Raw genomic sequence first — 18,787 nt, 5'->3', positions numbered from 1 at the left:
ATAAATAACTAAAATAACTTTTTCTGAATAGATTTATCTTTGATAATGTAGTTTCATGGCTATCATTATTAAATAAAAAGACAAAAGATGAAATAAGAGGAAGCACATTTATAATTTATATTTCTTACTCTATGTATTCCTTTTTGTTGTCGTTGGTGACCACCATGTCTGAGCCACTGGGCTTCAGGTCGACCTGGTATGTCTGAGAAAGAAAAAAGCATGAGGAAAATAAAATGCCAGAACACTTGACTGCAATTAGAAATCAATATTGAGATTTTAATAAATGCAAAGTGACTGATTTTAGGTTTGTGCACCTGCCCAAAGTTGTCCTCATCAATACAAAACCTCAGGTCCAGCTCAGTGGGATCATTCTCCAGGATCCACTTAAGAGAGTTGTAGTATTCACTGTCCTGCAGAGAAAATAATAATTCCACACAAAGAAAAAGTCATTCGTTGGCTTTTGTGAGATTATAGGGTTTCATTCTTAACTTGGTCAGAACTGCATTAATGTAGAACAACTTAAATCAAAGAATCAACCCCATGGGGTCAGTATTCATTGCACAGTTCCTCATAGAAAATATTATTAAAACGATTCAGCAAATTAAAGGGATGTTCAGTGAATATATATATTCAGTCTATTTCACTATGTCTGCAGAATCTTTGTGACTGTGAATCAGTTAATAATCTCGTCGCAGTGAGATCTTACCACAGACTCCATGTCTTTAAGGGAGATCTGTTTTCCCAGCATCATCTTGTAGAACGGTCGGATGAAAAAACCTGAGAAAGCACAAGACAACTCAGTGCTGTAGTTGGGGACACACACACACACACAACTATTCTCACACATGACAAACCTCAACATACACAAACGCAATAACAAAAAAGACAGGGTCAAACATCAGGCTGCTTACCATCTAGTAGTTTTCCATGAAACACGGCCATTCCTGCCACACGCCCGATGAACTTGAAATAGGAGAGGTGATCCTCGTTGCACAAGCCAGAGTTGGGATTGATTTGGAGAGTGTAGTTGTCCCTGGGAAAACACAGAGGAAGAAAGTAATATCCAGGTTCCATTACCAGGTTATTCAGTAATGCTCAGAACAGTCAGAGGTAATAATAGGTTTGTTTATATTTGTGCCTTTGGTTATGGAAACCTTATGAAAATAAAATAAAGAAAACCATTTTGTGATTTCAAAAGAAAGGTTGAGGATAACATCAGTGATTTTATGCACCAAGGAACAAGAAAGTGGAGACAAAAAACTTCAAAGTGGCTGTTAAGCAACAGCTTCTTATTCAACTGCAGCTGCATGATAATGTTAAAACTAAATAATAAAAGTTGCTGTGATGAATAATCACAATGTGGTTTAATTTGAAAGGTTTAGAGTTTTAATCATTCTCTTATTTTTTTTTATTGAATCAAGCAAACTGTAATTAAAGAAAGGGTTCGCTTTCAACAGCACCGATTATTTTATTTATTCTCTGTTACCTTTGCCCTGCGGGGCAAAACTGAGACAAAGTCAACTGAGTCATCCTCTACTGGTGCCAACAAAAGGAACAGAACATACGACACTATGATTATCTTGACGTGTATTGCATGTGGGAAACATTTGTTCCAGGATGGCTTTTTGAATGAGAGGAAAAGTTAATCAAAGTGAAAGGAAACTTTAAGTCTCATAGGGAAACAATACGACAGTCTCTACCCCTTTACCCACTTTTGTCCATGACTGCAAACATATAGAATGGTTCCTTTATGACATGAGCTTTGCGTGACACTGTGTCCTGTGTCACATCCTGTAAAATGCCTCAAGGGTTTTTTTCCTAACCACACACAAACAAGCAGAGACTTACGTGGCTGAGTATTCAAACAGGCCATAGTAAGGGTTGAACATCTCCTTAGATAAGAGGAAGAACCATTCTCTGGCCACACCGCCGTAGTCCAATCCTTTCTCTGACTCAAACTCGATCCACAGCCGTGCCTTCAAAACATCCGGCCTCTTCAGGGACATAATCCGACGGTACGACTCTTCAAAGATGTTGTTCCTGTGCAGCTTCATCTCAAATCGGTTGGGGATGTCAGCCTGGAACAATTCACAAATAACGCATTTTAATGCAAATAAAAAACAAATAAACAAATGAAAAGAAATCTGAACGCGTTTAGTTAAGTAGAGGTATGACCCTTTGTACAACCAATATATTTAGACTTATCAGGAAGTGTGAGTTTAAATACAATGTTATTACACGTCATTTACAACAGGCTTGTGCATAGCCGTCTTCACAAGCCTTCACCGTCTCATTATTTTATTGAAATCATTGAACAAAAATTGTTGTAAAGTGCAGACTGCAGAATATTGGTTGTGACAGTGAAAAATGAAGAAAAAGTCCAGGGGGTTGAAAGCTTTCTGAAAGCATATTGAAGTCATTTATCACATTATCATAGTTGAGAAATAAAATGCATCTGTTTCCTATTACCCTCAGTACACCAATCAAATTACTGACCTTAAACATGCTCTAACAAAACTGCACGCTGTGTCAACATTAGGCAATTTTCTCTCCGCTTGGTTATTATTATTACTGTTCACCCATCATTAAATTCCAGCATTACAAAAAAAAAACTGTCAGGAAATTCTACACTCTGCACCTACCAAGTGTTAATTGCAAAGAATATGAAATGATTGCAATGAATACTTAACATCTCAAACTCAGTCATACTGTGTCAAGAGAGAGTGAAGAAAGTAAGTATAATAAGTATGCAATCAAAATAGAAGCAAATGAATTCAATTCCTTTTTCATGCAGGGAGAAGCTGTAAGGGTTTGACTGAATTTGACTTTGCCTTGTTATTGTTATGTAAATGTTCCCCGACAAGAACCCATAAACCCAAGACAGATGTGTATTTTATAAATCACTTCTTACAGGTTTCTTCAATTTCTTCCTGAAGTAGTCATATTTCTGCTTGAACTCTCTGGAGTAGGGAACAGCCTGCACAGAGAAGAAAGAACACACACAAGAGTCAAGGAATGGTAAGGTCAACAAATGATCAATACCTTTAATAGGGAGCAGCTTGTGATGTTAACACTTTAATGGGAATACTGAACGACAGAGTGTAACTTGAGGAGGGGAGCTGGCAATGAGCGACAACAATATCTGTAGCTGTACACAGAGTGACAAGAAGGTGCTGGCATGTTAAGCGACAACCGCAGTGACAAAGTGATTTATCTCTGTTGTACAAAGACACACTGAGACTGATGATAGTGTGTGATAGATAGAGCTACAGTGTTAAAAGAAGAAGCTGTTGTTTCTGTGTAGCGACACTGCGGCAGCGACTCTTTGAACAAGTTAAGAGGAAACTACTCACAGGTCCTGTGATGGCTGGACTCTGCAGGCGAGGGTCCTCCCACTGTGTGTTCTTTGTATCTGGTTGAACCAAACACAAATAACACAAACTTTTTATGCATGAATAGGCTGCACAGTGACTTCTAGTGCTGAAATGATTAGCTGCTTAATCGATTAGTAATTTGAATGAAAATTCACCAGCAGAAATCTGAAACCTTTTCTCGTTTCACATTCTCAAATGTGAAGATTTGCTGACTGTCTCTGTTTTACATAATCATAAATTTAATTTATTCTCACTGTTAGTTGGAGAAAACAAGTATTTTGAATAGCTTGGGCTCTGGTATATGTACAGTAAATGAGCATTTTTCACCACTTTCTGGCATTTTAAAGACTAAACAATTAGTCAAGGAAATAATAGACTGCTTAAATCAATCAAGTTTATTAGTTGCACGCATAGTGAAACCCATCCATTAAGGTAATAAACGTACCTCCATTAAGTCATACAAAAAGATAGGGAATCAATTTATGCTGATAAGGTGGCAGATATACGGTATAGACATGACAAAATACAAGCTTGGAAGAGACAGAATGTGATCTTACTGTGGTCAATGTAAAAGGTGCGTCCGTCTGAGTGAACTCTTTCTTCCCATCCAGGCTGAAAAAAAGGAGCATAACAAAGGAGGCGTGAGGAAGAAACACACAGTCACCATTACTTAGCTCTATTAAACAGGCCATGTTCAAATAGTAATTTAAATCCATCCAGGTTTTTGTTTTCCTTTTTCTAATTCATGTTTGATTGAACGTGACTGACCATTAAATGGTCCATACACTGACAGCCCAGCACTGCAGGCGAGGCAAGCTCAATCAATCACCACAAAGGAACTGAGAGGATTTTCTCTCCTATTTGAGTCAGGTCTGAGATAGCAGCAAGGCAGGGGTACGACCACAACATGAAGTTTGATCACCACTACTAGTTCAAACCAAAACACCACCACTGACACGGTGACCACTCAGTACAGTGTGTGTCTCTCTCTCTCACACACACACACACACACACACACACACACACACACACACACACACACACACACACACACACACACACAAGGCACCAGCAATCAGGCAATTAAAAGAATTACAGTAGATTGAGAGTCAAGGGGTGGGGAAAGGGGCTGAGTCTGACAATCTGTCAAACTGGGTGTACCTACACTATGTATAATATGTGTGTTTCTAAATAAGCTGCAACTACATGAGTGGAAACCAGATTGAATAAATGATAACACATGCAGCATACAGCGAGATCCTTCCTCTAACATACAGCTATTTTTGTTTCTCTTTGCCCCTTTTTCAGCCAAATTTTCACTCGTTTGTTCATTCTTTTTCTTACTCTAACAAATGCCCATGCATTTCACTTTGTTCCACTTCCCCAACTCGTCTATCCGTCTCCTTAGACACTGATAAAAGTACACAAACATGGAGCAGTCTGTGGGATCCCTGGAGAATGATGGAGAGCTCCAAATGTTAAGCATCAACAGAAGGTGAAGATGGTGGTGGTGGTGCAGGGAGGGAGCACAAAGAGAGGATGTAATGTATTGATGAAAAGGGAGGGAGAGGTACAGTCCATCCATGCCGGTCATGAGAAAGAAAGAGAAGAGAGAGAAAGAGAGAGGAAAAAAAAAATTGTGCAAGGCTGTCTGCAGGCATTTGACCAGATCGGACCAGACCAGACAGGTAAGTAAGGCAGGCAGAGGGAGGGAGGCACCAACCAACCTCCTCTGGTAGGTTCTGCCAAACAGACATGGCCGGGTGTAGAAGAAGTAGCATACATTAGATCCACCAGAACGGAGTGAAAAAAGAGAAAGAGAAAGAGGGAGAGAGAGAGAGAACACACACACATGCACACACCATACAAGCCTGTGAGATGTACAAACCCATGAAGCTTTGATTATTCAACATCTAGCTATGGTAATGTTAGGCCCACTTGTTGGGAGATTGTCTTTGTCACAGAGATAATAGTGCAGGTGACAGACAGTCTTCACCACCTAATTAGGGATTATCACAGCCCCCAGACTCTGCTCTCTCATCCTCGCCAGTTGCATTCTCCCACTGCCCCCCTCTTTTCTAACAGGACTAAAAAGGAAATGTCTAATACTGTCTCATCACATGATCAAGTCTCATCTTTTACTGCAAAAGCCACATTCACATACTTTACATCAAACATACACTGACCATTGAGTCAAGCTAACTGAGCTGACCTGTAAACAAAAACCCAACATGCAACATAAGTAGTCACTGATGGTGCAAAAATTTGAGTGAATACTTTTTCTGTTTCAAATTTTAGCTAAGAAAAGAGATTACATGGTTATGGTCATCTAAACAGGTTGATCTGTTAAACATATAATAGAGAGCACAGTGGTAATTGCGTAACAAAGCTTAGCAATTATTGGGAACTATGAGGCTGTTATTAGTGGGCTTTGTGGAGCAAAGGTTAAATATGTAGCTGATCTTATTGTGACTGTACTTACAGGAAGAGGTCCAAGGTCACCGGGCTCCATCGAGTTCTTATTCCTCATATGGACTGGATACTTCAACCTGGGATCCTCCTAGTAGTCAAAAGCAAAAGGGAAGGAAGGATTTAAATCGTAAATACAGCATTTTATAGTTGCTGTAGTTCCAGGATAAAAACAGCAACTCATAAATATTACACTACTCCCACAAAGTTCACTTTGTCTGAAGAGATGAATCCTAATAAGGGCTAAAGTAAACATGTAATTGACTTTCACACCACCAGGTGTCACTATAAGATCAGTGAGATCAACACCAAACACTGCCCTAGATTTTTGGTGCCTATTTGACTGAAACTGTCAAATAATGCTCATGATCACACACAGAAACAAAACAAATAAACTACTAATCAATTTTATAACTTCATTTGCTAAGACTTTCTTCGTGAGCCTAGGATGTTTCTGGAAAGTACCACGTAAGTTGGTACAAATTATAAGGAAAATAGAGAACAAGGTGCAAAACAATTACATTTTAGTTTCTTGTACCACAATCATTCATTATTGGAAACAATGAATATATTGATAGTAATCAAAAAAATCATACTGTATATGTTGGATTATATTCTTATGTGCAGACTTTATGTTGACCTGCTGTGAACTGAGGTTATGTGAGCAACTCACTAGAACTGAAAATTGTCTCTATTCTCCCTTTAATTGTTACAACACAACATAGTTCTTCTCTGGAGACTATTGAGAAACTGTTAGACAACTACAGACCTGTACAACAAATCTCAATTCTTCATGCATCATCTTGCCTAAAATGACATCACCCATCCTGTTATGTGTTAGCTCACCCAGGTGGTTGTTCTGCTGTTGTGGTCAATGAAGAAAGGCCGACCATTGGGGGCTATCCTCATCTCCCAGCCTGGGGGCAGGAAGCTCTGCTGTGTCTTGTGTTGTGACTTGGGGGAACTGTAGGGGGATGGCTGGGGAGACTGGGGGTTTGAGAATGTGTCCTTCACAGCCCTCCGTACCTGGATATTATTTGCTCCCTGGAAACAAAATGGAAAAATAAGGAAATTTAAGTTGTAAAAAAAAAAAATCAAAGTTGTAACTGAATATGAATGACCGACTGCATGAGACAAATGAACAATGCAGACATTAACAAGGGTGGAAATGAGTCGTCCAAAAGTTGCCTCGGTGTTCTATTAGAAAACTAAATAATATTAGAAAAGACCTAGGAAAAAAACACCACCATCATCACCACAACATCATAACAAAGAAAGCCGGGGGTAAATCTTTTGATTTCCATGTAAAGCAGGAGGGAGCTAATCAACACCCATGCTGCATACTCCACCAGCCTGTCAGTCAAAATGCCAGCAGAAAAGTGCATCAATTCTTGATAAGCTCTACAGATTTCAGCTTTTTCCAATTCCCTAGTTGTTGCCTCTGAGGTTTAACGGTACGATAACTGCTCTTTTTGTAGATTTTCCCTCTGCAATGGTTCCCTGAATGGTGTAAAAGTCCAAGAAAAAGTGAAGCTAATTCACTGCAGCACTACCAAAACTCTTCATTCATCCATTTGTAGCAATAGAGACCTTGGTCAAGGGTAAAAGAAAAATGAGTTGCAACATGATATCACTAGTCCAAAACACATGTATCTCCTGGAAATCTAACATTTCTGGCATCTTAAAAGCATCTAAAGCAGCATTAAACGGACTAAGGTTTGCCAAGCTTAATTAGTGTTCCCACCTCACATTGTTCTTTTAGCTGTAATTATCACTGACTGATCTGATTTTTAACAAAAGGAAAACTGCATTAATTAATTCACAGACCTTCCACCTTCTCTGGAAGTTGTAATTACAACATCCTGCTGTGAGTGTTTCACTTCCACAATGCCTTATGAAAACACACACACCTTAATTAAACTTCCTGCAGGTCTCTTCCCTTGGTGGTAGCAAAGGCTCCTCACCCCTGAGTGAAGCCATTAAATGCAGTGTGAGGTCAAAAAGAGACCATCTTTTTTTGGATGTGTGTTGATCCTAATTAGCAAAGTTTATGTGGTGTATTTATAGATACACTGCATAATTTAAAGTTCAAGATAAATGTTATTTTGTATAGAGGATCAAGAACTAAATCAAATGTTTCTAAAGTTTTCTAATACTTAAGTCCATCAGATGCTTTTAGATGCAAGTGTGTGTACATATGCACACACAAAACTTTATAATAACACTAACATACACCAAAACCCACACAGAGTTACGATGAGAGTATGTTATGCAACAGAATCCAGTCCGGCATCCAGAATAATATGTTATTATTTCCAAAGGTTATTTGCCTAACAGCCTTAAAAACACTTGCCCGCTCAAGTCAAAACAAAAAAGTGGAAATTTCAATGTGCTACCTTTAGTTTCATGTAGTTATTAATTCACACATAAATCACCTGCCCTGTTTGATTATTAAACTCCCCTGACCAATGAGTAAGAGACTGGCTTCATGATAATGTTGTAAATTTAAAGCCAGGATGTGAAAAATGCCGACATACCGCAGAGAAATTAGGAATGACTCTATGAGCCATTATTGATCACTGACAATCAGATTATTTAAGATCTGTGATCAAAACACTCTGCAGTAATTGAACAATGGTCCACTCTTTGTCAAACAAAGCAATAATTCAATTTGTCACTGCTTGGGCTCAGGCCAACATTCTGAATGGACATGCAGTGGCTTCAGGCTAAAAGCACTTCACTCATGCCTACTTGCTTCAGGGCCAAGTTCCATTAAGATATTTGGTGGTTGGAAGCTTTTTAGTTTATAACAGCTACAGGCTCAGGACTTCCAGTACTTGAGGTGTTTGAGTTAATCTTGAATGCTCACTTATTCCTTCATAAAAGACACTGCAGTTGCGAGATAAAGAAAAGGGAAAGGCTTTATGACTGTTTACTGTCTGATTTACCACTCTTTGCAAGTGATGATTGTGGAAATTCATATCTCAATAAAGATTTAAAACAAGGAAATATATCATGCAGCTAGTATATCTATTATTAAAAAAAAGAAAGGGTGACTTAAAAATGAAATGCACAGCTCTCTAAGGTATTCACAAAGGATGCCATGTCGTACAAATGAATCTTGAAAGGTTAACCATAATATAGAATAGAACAGAATTTTCATTTGCTTTTGTGGCTGCCTTTGTGTTAGTAAAATGGCTCTGGATCCTAGGTTTGCTTTAGCAGATTACGAAAACCATTTGGGACCTGTGATCAATTTAAATAATTTAGTCATTCAGCAGCAACTGGATGAATCTGCCATCTTGGATTTACCACACCAGCTTCATCCTGTTATTGCTATTGCTTCAAAACAAGCTGTACTGCAGAATGAAATGCTGACTGGGCATACTGTTGACAACAAACTCATCATTGTGATTAACAAAGCTTGAGTAAAGCTCAGACCGTTTTGTGTGGTGAGTGATAGTTTACTGCTCAGCCCTCAGCTCATGATATGTTGAGGATGAAAGAAAGAGCTTTATGAAGAAAGAAAATTGTCACCAAGGGAAAGATGAAAATAAGAGACGAGGAAAAAAGTCTGGTTAAATGGTGAGATTAACACTTTCATAGGGGAGGCAAGGATGGGAAGAGAGAAGAGCAGCAGCATGACAGACCTGAAAGGAAGAAAGAAAATAGATGAGAAGTGAAATATTAAAGAAGGAAATTGAGGATTCGCCGATATTTACCGGTGAGGATCACGATTTGGCCATCTACTAAGGGATGGGCGTACTGATACAATGAAGGATGCATGAAAGGAAAGTGAAAAAGGGTAAGGATTGGAGAAAAAAGGAAGAAGAAATAAGTATTCCTCAGGTAGTGAAGAGGGAAAAGATATGGGTATGAAGGAGAGGGACGGTGCAGGTGGCTAATTCTCACCTCCATGGGGGTGGAAAGGGTGACAGTAGGGGAGCTGAGGCTACGAGGTCGTCGGACTTGGGGCTCATGGAGGTGGTTGCTGGAGGCATTGGAAGAGGAGGAGGGGGTGGATGCGGGTGCCAGGGCCGAGGCTCCTCCTGATGCCGATGCTGCTGCGGCTGCTGAGGTGCTGGCTCCGTCTTCAGTCAGCTGTCAGTGAGAATAGCACTTTTGAGGTTAATGGAGGGTTGGGAGTAAGGCAAATGATGCTGTTTTGCGTAAACTTTTCCCCATCACACTGTAAGCCATGCTCTCATGGATGCTTGCCTGCACCGGAGAGGTCTGGATGCAAGCTTTTCTCTCAGGAAAATGAGCTCCTAAAATGTCAAAAGCATGGGTCATTTAGGCCCAAGAAAGCAATCATTTATGTCACTAAAAATATAATTATTAACAATTAAGATTATGCGTCCAACAGGAAAACAGGGGTAGGGAAAGGCTTGAAATTAAAGTGTGTGTTACTTTGAACCCTCACCCTGGTAGCAGGCACAAAGGGCATATGTAACAAAGACAAAATCATTTGGCAGTGTCCTCTCCTACCGAGTAATAACAAAAACTGATGAGAACCAGAGAATGAGAAGACTATGATGACAAACAGATGACCAGCTATAATAAAACAACAGTGTTCCAATAAAAGCAGAAATAAAAGGATGATTTCAAAGAGAAGAGACGTGAGGATCAACCATAGCACCCAGTCTCATGTAGGAATCTCTCTCCCAGCTCAGACTATGTGGAGCTGCCTCATTTGTAGACAGAAAGAAAGGGGAAGACAAGTGGAAAAACAGGGTAGAAATGGGAAAAGGGAGAGAAAAAGTGGTGGTTGCAGTTCCATGCCACAGTTTAGGAAGATGTGACCAATGCAGAGTTGCACTTCATCCAGAGTATCAAACAAAATGCTAGACAAGAGAAGGAAGACGTACAATCATAAAGTAGGACAGTAGAGTTGGACAGAATAGGAAACTGGACAGAGAGAACGACAGAATAGGAGACTTTGAGGTTGCAAAGCTGTGTCTCTTTCCGTCATTCTTTATTGCTACACAGAGGAGAAACAGAGGGGAGGATAGAGGAGGAAGAGGTCCAGCACACAGGCCTAGGCCATGACAGGGGCCAAGGTAAAGTCCAGTCCCATGCATAGAGAGTCTCCAGGCAGCCCGACAGCCAGCCTTCAGACCTGCTGTACCTGCACAATTGGCCTAGTCCAGGTTGTGGTGCGGTTGTTATGGTTGACGTAATAAGTTCTTCCCTTGGCGTCCTTCCTCTCCTCCCATCCAGGGGGCAGGCCAGGGGTGGTCAAGGTGTAAGCAGTCGCCGAGGGAGACTGGCCAAGTGTGGAGAGAGCAAAGCAAAGACAACTAATCAGTACAGGCTAATATGCTTAAGGACATGTGGAGGGAATCTTATTGATATCTTTAAATGATTTGTGCTCTCACTCTTTTGGGAGTGAGAGCACAAATTATTGTCTGCCCAAAAGGATAGAAACGGATGTTTTCAATACAGGCAGGTAATTCCAGCAAACCGCATATTTTTTTTTCTCAGAATCTACTGACAAGACAAAGGCTTTAAAACCTTTTCACATTTGAGCTGCACAATGACAAACAGTTTAGGGGCAGGATATGACAAGAGAAGCTTTACAACTCTAATGGGAAAACAGGTGAACCTTCACACACAAAACACAATGAAACACTAAACACTGGTACTAAAATAAGCATCACATGGGGAAAAGTAGTGGAACATTACTACTGTGAGTGACCTATTAACCGTTTGTAGCATAAAGATTACAGAAGTAGTCGACCAAATGATCACAACATAGACTTTTGTAATATCGAAGAACTGTGCATAGATAGCACCATAGTACACTGGAGACATTATAAAGCTGATTTACGGCTTATTATCAATGTCAGCACTGATGTACATTTTTATGAATGTTCACACAAACTTGTACCGTCCCTCTCAGAGAGAACATTTACTGTATCATTTATTCATGTCATGGAAATGTGTCATGTTGTGCAAAAATGTTTGGATAGGGATCTGTTTGAACAAAGCTAACCTCTGAAAAAAACAAAAAAACACAATACACAGTAGTATAAATGACTAAAAACTCTTATGAGCCTTTCTACCCAAATGTAGTTGTTCATCAAAGTAATTCAGTGACAAAATGAGTCAGGGGACAGATACAGCTCATCCAAAGTAGTGTCTGGGAACTAAGAGGTATAAGACTGACAGGGTTTAAACTGTATATAAACTGAGATATTACCATAGACTCCTCACCACCTGAGACTGTTTGAGCTCTCGTTCTTCTGGTCTGGGAACTCTGCTGGTGGTAGACAACAGGGGAAGACTGTCTTTAGTTCACAGTATGTTATGTTTTCATTGCCAGGGTGGAAGTAAAGGGGCAATGGAGAGTGTTTGGGCAGTAGTGAGGGCTGAATGAGGCAAAAAAAAAAAACTGATTGGACAAAGGGGGGAATTTTTATTCTCAAAGGAGGTGAGGAGTGACAAAAAGGGAGGAGATTCTTGTGATTATGGACCATGGTAGGAAAGTGCTGTGGCTGACAGTGTTAAAAAAGAAAAAGAGAGGACATCCACTGAACCATACGCGCTGTGAGGTTGACAGGCAGCAGGAAGGAGCGCAATTCATTTGGCAAGAAAACGCTGTTGTGATTGGCTGACTCGATCACACAAAAGGTAGGTTAAGAAAAGTTTTAGGACTGTGGTGCCAGTAAGTTTTTGGATAGTAAAGTGGAAAGTGAATCAACTTTAATATTAAGACAGACAAAACAGAAGGAAAATCAAGACAGTCTGAGATGCAGAAGTTCTCAGGCTTGCATTTCCCTGTTGGAGGGAAGACACAGATTCTTTTCCCTGAACTGTAAATTCAATCCCCAGGCAACTCAGCATCTTTATTCTCAGCCCAAGAAGAAAAGCTACAGAAACAACAATCAGAGAAAACAGCTCTGTGTCCTGAAAATGTTAGAGCAGTGTTGAAGTTCACAGAAAGTTCACACAACGAGTGAGTTTCAGATAAGAACTAGAAGAAAAACAATCAAAAGCCCAGAAAACAAAACGGAACTTGTAATTTCTTTCAAGCAATCCAAAAGACACATTACATGCAGGATGACAATATCAGTGCAGTTCAGTCAAAACCACACATTTAACTATTTTGAAATTGAATGCTACCCTACAAAACTACTATGAAGCTTACATAAATTCAAATAGTGTCAAAGTCCATCAGTACAACAACCAAGTCATGTCATACTCACCACTTTGAATTTCTATTTTTTTTTTTTTTTTTTTTTTTAAACAGAAATACCAGTGTCATTCATCCATCAATTCCGGTTTTCCACATTTCCATCTTTTTCCAATCAATGCTGATCTTCCAACAATGAAATGGTAGACTTCTAACATTATAAGCTCACCAAGAATTTATTGTGAAAAAAAAAAAAAAATCTGTGTTTTGAGATGCATTCACGGCATCTCAACATCGATCGGGAAAAATGGAAAAGTGAAAGTACAAGGATTCGTTGGTGAATGCAGAAGAGAAACTGAGAGCAGCAGAGTGGTGACTCTGTTGTACTGATGGAATAAGTGTTGTGGAAATGCACCCAATACTGAATTTATTAATACAACAGGTAAGCACAGAGGACGTTTTGAAATTGCATTAGCTGGGAATCAGGGGAAATGAGAAATACAAGCCTGTCTCTAACATGAGCCTGTTTCAAATAAAAGCTTGGTATCCAAGATGCAATCACACGTGCAAAGAGCACCTATCCAATTACATACACATTTAATGTCATTAAGGGACTGTTTGTACTAACTAAATGCTTTCCTGAAGAACACTGTCTTTCAACTTCAATATAACCAATACTACCTTAAATACTAAATTGCTCACTAGACCCAGAGGAAAATATTAAACCCTGGGGAGGGAGCAAACTTAACTTAAATGCAGCTTATATTTTCCCTCCTATGTTTTCTTTATGAGCCTACTGTTCTCCATTCCTGAGGGACTTCTCATTCAAGGGAAAGGCTGACATTGGCACCTGTACTTTTCCTTGGCTTAATAATGTCAAGCTCACCGCTGTGACTCAGTTGTGTGACAAACATCTGATTCAGATCTTGTGACAAAGTCAGTCGTGCTGAATCTCCGCTAATGCTATGACTCAGGACTCTCTGAGGAATATCTGAACTGATGTGATTCTGTTCTTAATCTCACTTCCCCTGCCATGGCTTTTCTACTGGAACGGTCAAACTGTTGGCACATAGCTTTGGAGCCAATGTTTCTACAATACATCAAACACAGCGGCAAGTGAATCACAAAGAGAATAAAGTCATAGTGGGAGACGAGGGGGAGGAAGAGGTGTGGTATTCCTACAGAGGCAAGAAGACACGGATGAACAGTGAAATCGAAGAAGCATAGAAAGCAGGAAGGAAAGGTGAGGAGGTAGCGACACCTGCCTAGTACGGACGAGTGGAAATTTTAAATGCGAGGAGGAACAAAAGCGGTGATTTTAATGTGTGGTACGCGGTCAAGCAGCAGTGAGACATGCCAACAGAGATGAGGTAAATAAGACAACAATACAAACCTGCTAAGGCAATCAGAGAACAAAGAAAAGGATGTTCACTACACTAGGAGTAACGTGACAAGGAAAGGGAGGAGGCGAAAGAAGAAAGCGGGCAGGATGGAGCGACATGTGGCAGTTCAGAAATATGTACCGTAAGAGGAGGAGGCTGGGCCTGTTCACTGACGCCATCCGTCATACTGGAAGAACGGAGTCTGTTTGACAGCTGGCTCTGTAATAAAAAAAATAGCAAGTGGAGAGTAAAAAAAATATTATAGCAAGCACTGGCTGTCTGACACAAAAAACACTTGTTTGATTTGACTGCCTACATGTCATTTAAATGTGGAGTGGTTTAGGGTTTGACTACTTAGAATTACAGTGTCCAAGTCTCACCTGAGCAGAGCTGGGCCCTGGCACTTCCCCGTTGGTATCGGGAGTGAGCGACAGCCTCAGATTCAAATCTTCAGCAAACTCCTGGGTGACAGGTGTTGGTGGGTGCTGTGGTGTCAAGATAGAGGAGGGACCAGGCAGAGACTGGGACAAGCTGTCATTAGGATCTTCTTCTGTGATGAGCTCCCAGGACTACATGAGCAACAGGGAGAGGGAATCATGAAACAATAATGTTTCAGTGACCGTATCACTTCAGACAGCTGTGACTCAGAACGTGCTTGTACTATATGTATGTGTATATTCTTCTTTCTCACATTGTCCATGTCCCTGGGCTCCAGGTGCTCGTTCTCTAGGTCTTCACTAATGTGGCGTCTTGAACGGAAAACACGGTGCGCTTCCTGATGGATCTGCCGCTGTTGATTGTCACTCTCAGTCTCTGAAATCACATCTCTGAGAAGAAAAAATTTCAAACAAAAAAATAAGTCTAAGTCACAAAATTACTGCTAGGAAATATTACTGCTACATAAATGAAAACCTAAAATTAAATTGATAGCCAAGGTAGTAGAATAGTAGAATTTTGAGTAGGCCAATTCTACCACCTCCCACACTGATTTCTACAAGCTCATTCTGACAGAGAAAGTGAATTTGAGGAAAGAATGAATTTTCCAAATGAATGGTCTGTGGGCTATGTGTCTATAAAGCTATAGTTGTGTCTCACTTGCATATTTTCTTGAAGGAATAATTTTGACATTTTGAGAAATATGTTAAATAACTTTCCTGCCAAGAGTTATAAAGATCTAAACGAAAATCAATGAGAAGTCGTTACACAAATATATTAAGCATGGCTCATACATGAGTTTGATGGTGTGCTGTAGTGATTTACCAAAGCATAAGATGAATAGAGTGAAAATATGGCTAAAATGATTCTGACCTATTGATTCATTCATACATACAATGACCCCTTAAACAAATGGCTTTATACAACTATGTAATAAAATTTACACTTTTACTTTTAGGTGCTGTTCAGGTCTATAGTGCTGCTTTTGTGATGATTTATCATTAAACTAATGTAAAAAATATGTTTTAAAACTTGAAAACATAAGGAGGGAGATCAGGCGTACATGTTGGAGGGCCTTTTCCACTGTGTAGTGCGGTTGTTGTGGTTGACATAGTAAGTACGTCCCAGGTTGTCCACCTTCTCTTCCCAACCTTGGGGCAATGGGGGCAGCAGCTGCTGTGGTCGCTGGGAGCCTGAGTCCGCAGACTCATCCCATCCCTGAAAGAAAAGTTTGCCATTTTTGACATAAGGTAGTATGAGTAACTCACTGGTAGCTCAGGACATAGATAAACAGATACTCCTGTGAGCTTGTCTGGTACACAACCATCAGCAAATGGTTTAGGAAGTGATTCAAGTATGGAAATACATTAAAGACGTAGGACTCACTTGTGGGTGGTTAATTTTTTTCTGAGTGCTGTGTTGTGGTTTGAAATGTTTTTGTTAACATTAACTGGTGTTTATTTTTGTGTAACAAGCTGCTGGCTGGCTGGGATATCTCTCCGACCACAGGATCTGAGAGTGAGCTAATGTTAGTGCATAGTGTCACTGCCTGGGTTGACAAATTTTAACTCTCCTTTAGGCAGACAGAGAAGGTGAGCATGGGAACAGGGCGTTTGTAAAGCTGGTGTAACACCCTATTTGTAAAGGAGAAAAAAAGAACTCTAGAGAGTGAAAAAGAGGATTTTTCACAGTGGGAACGCAAACTGAAGGAAGGTTAGCAGAGTGGCATTTAAGTTTTTCGTGCTTGCTAAATGTCACCTTATCTATAAAGCCTTACACCGTCTAGCACTCTTCCACAATCCATATGAAATCCACACTTGAACACACAGACACATGCAAGAACACAAAGCAAAAGAAGAGAAGCTTCTATTTCTCCAAATAGCAGGCCATATAGTAAATGGTTTTTCCAGACCCTGACCTGGAAAAGACTTTCACCAGATTCTGGCAGCAAGATGCTGCCTGAATTCTTAGAGAAAATAATACAAAGACGAACTGTCCTTTCTCTTCTCACTCACACATTTCTTTGAATCCAAAGCTGGACATTTACTTTCATCTTTAAGCTCTTTAAAACTGTGTTTTCTTTGCGTGGAAGGAAACAATAAAACTAGAATGTGGTTTGGCTTCAGGTTGTTATGAACAGGTCAAAGAGTCACCTTAGGTAATGCATATTCAGCAGTCACAACTAACTCACTGACAACAGCGGCCAACACCTTACCTCAGCCTCCTCTCTCAACTCTCCAGTCTCCTCCTCATGTCCTCCTTGCTTGGGCAGATAGGCCATCTTCAGACGCAGGTAACCCTTCACCCTGGACTTGTGACTGGAAGATAAACATCAGTAAGTATAGACCCACTAGAAAACAGTACATTAAAACCAGGTGACCTGCAGCCTCTGAGCCCCACAATGGGCTTATGCTTAGAAATATAGTGGGGGGGTTCCCATTTATTAGGCAGATGCTTAGAAATATAGGGGAGTTTCCAAACTGCCTACTAACCAGATGGTCTTTCAGCTGGAGTATTCAATCTCCACATGAACTTACCACTTTCCGCAGACATGACACCAGTCTGTATAGTGTTTCAAACCAAGATTTAAGTCACTGTGAGTTTAATAAACAGTCATTGTCTACTTGCTAATGGGGCAAAGCAGACACCACTCAAACTAAGAAGTTTCATTACTGGCATCTATTTTCACTGATTCCTTGTCACATCCTGTTTGTTACATCCAGTAGAGACTGACCTTCTGGGCCGCAAGAGGAAGTCTTTAAATGTGTAGGGACGCTCCATAGCAGGGTCCTCTGTCTGCAAATTAAATGGACGCATTTGTTGACAGCAATCAATTGAACACATAAGCAAATACAAATGTTGGGCAGTATCAAAATATCAGAGTCATGAGTTTCCAACACGGCTGCAACCCTCTGCACAGCCATCACATGGTCATTATGCAATGCTGAGCTTCTCCTGTTACATATTGAACAGCAGAAAGGTCTTTTGAAATTCACAGTAATCTCCCACTGCTGTCTGACTGTGCCAAACCAGTCCACACTGGCTACTCACCACATGTCGCTTTGTAATTTAACTAAATCAGACTGTCAGTTACCATATCAGACGTACAATCTTCAATGCAAGTTTTGTAACAAAGAAATAAATTATTAAATAAATTATTAAAAATAATCTCTCATCTATGTTTGGGCCAAACTGGTGTGACGTTCTGAACATAATGCATCTAAATTGTTGAAAACACTGCTCTTAAAAGCTTGAAGCAACATGCACTCCAACTTATGTGTGGCTAATGCAATCCAGGACTTGAGTGAGGACATGAGCTGGCACAAGGTTTCATGCTGTATGGTGCATGAAACTGTGTTTGGAAACAGCTGAAGTAGCTCAAGCTTCCACAAGGCAAATGCAGCTACCAGATTGCTTCTGGTGAGTCAGCGAGGCTGACCTGATTCATGAAAAGTAAAGTAATATCCAGTAACTATGAATAAGACTGTGAATCCTAAAAACATGTAGTCATGCATAAATCAAACAAAATCAAAACACACCTAAAATGCAGAACACAGCATCTACACAAGCATAGAAGCAACTTACTCATGCTCAGCCAATTCGTTTAATGGCTTAAATAAGATTTTCAGCATTAGGCAGCATTAGCCGCATCAGGACCAAATATTCTCTATCCTGTCCAATGACTTCACCTCTCAACGTGACTCAGCTGTTGCTTTTATCTGCAACTAATTCCCTGGCCCTGTGGGAGCCAAACAGGACATTAATAATTAACCCAAACACCTTTTACTGATATGCTTTTAAGGTTCAAACCTTAGACAGAACTTCAGAGAGCCACAATCAGTCTAACAGCACAGTGAGTAGAAGATGTGCTGCGTCAGAATGAGCTGTAGGTCGGTTTGTTTTAGCTTCAGGTCCTGTTCACTCACATCAAACATAAACTGTAAACTCCCAAGCAGCGCACACTGGTTCTGCATGTGATTGTTTTCAAAATC

General features: G+C 40.1%; 1 protein-coding gene across 7 annotated transcripts in view; it reads right to left on the bottom strand.

Annotated features, from left to right (window-relative positions):
• The window catches only part of nedd4l (NEDD4 like E3 ubiquitin protein ligase), a 44,787-nt gene that overhangs the window by 4,896 nt on the left and 21,104 nt on the right, over positions 1-18,787 (bottom strand). For 4 of the 7 annotated variants that reach the window (XM_056402926.1, XM_056402927.1, XM_056402922.1 and 1 more), the window contains 19 exons: positions 17,530-17,591; positions 17,011-17,113; positions 15,859-16,013; positions 15,052-15,187; positions 14,741-14,929; positions 14,502-14,579; positions 12,046-12,105; positions 10,972-11,109; positions 9,756-9,944; positions 6,690-6,887; positions 5,857-5,934; positions 3,932-3,986; positions 3,354-3,412; positions 2,912-2,977; positions 1,849-2,078; positions 912-1,033; positions 707-777; positions 315-410; positions 129-202 (listed from right to left, as the gene is read on the bottom strand). In XM_056402926.1, the coding sequence (XP_056258901.1) occupies positions 129-202; positions 315-410; positions 707-777; positions 912-1,033; positions 1,849-2,078; positions 2,912-2,977; positions 3,354-3,412; positions 3,932-3,986; positions 5,857-5,934; positions 6,690-6,887; positions 9,756-9,944; positions 10,972-11,109; positions 12,046-12,105; positions 14,502-14,579; positions 14,741-14,929; positions 15,052-15,187; positions 15,859-16,013; positions 17,011-17,113; positions 17,530-17,591 (2,159 nt within the window). The remainder of the gene's footprint in view (positions 1-128; positions 203-314; positions 411-706; positions 778-911; positions 1,034-1,848; positions 2,079-2,911; positions 2,978-3,353; positions 3,413-3,931; positions 3,987-5,856; positions 5,935-6,689; positions 6,888-9,755; positions 9,945-10,971; positions 11,110-12,045; positions 12,106-14,501; positions 14,580-14,740; positions 14,930-15,051; positions 15,188-15,858; positions 16,014-17,010; positions 17,114-17,529; positions 17,592-18,787) is intronic. The other 3 variants (XM_056402928.1, XM_056402923.1, XM_056402925.1) reach the window with 2 other exon arrangements.

The sequence above is a fragment of the Seriola aureovittata genome, chromosome 18 (assembly GCF_021018895.1).
Source record: "Seriola aureovittata isolate HTS-2021-v1 ecotype China chromosome 18, ASM2101889v1, whole genome shotgun sequence".
Classification (NCBI taxonomy): Eukaryota; Metazoa; Chordata; class Actinopteri; order Carangiformes; family Carangidae; genus Seriola; species Seriola aureovittata.
The sequence above is the reverse complement of the archived record's forward strand: the minus strand, read 5'-3'. Positions and strand labels throughout refer to the sequence as shown.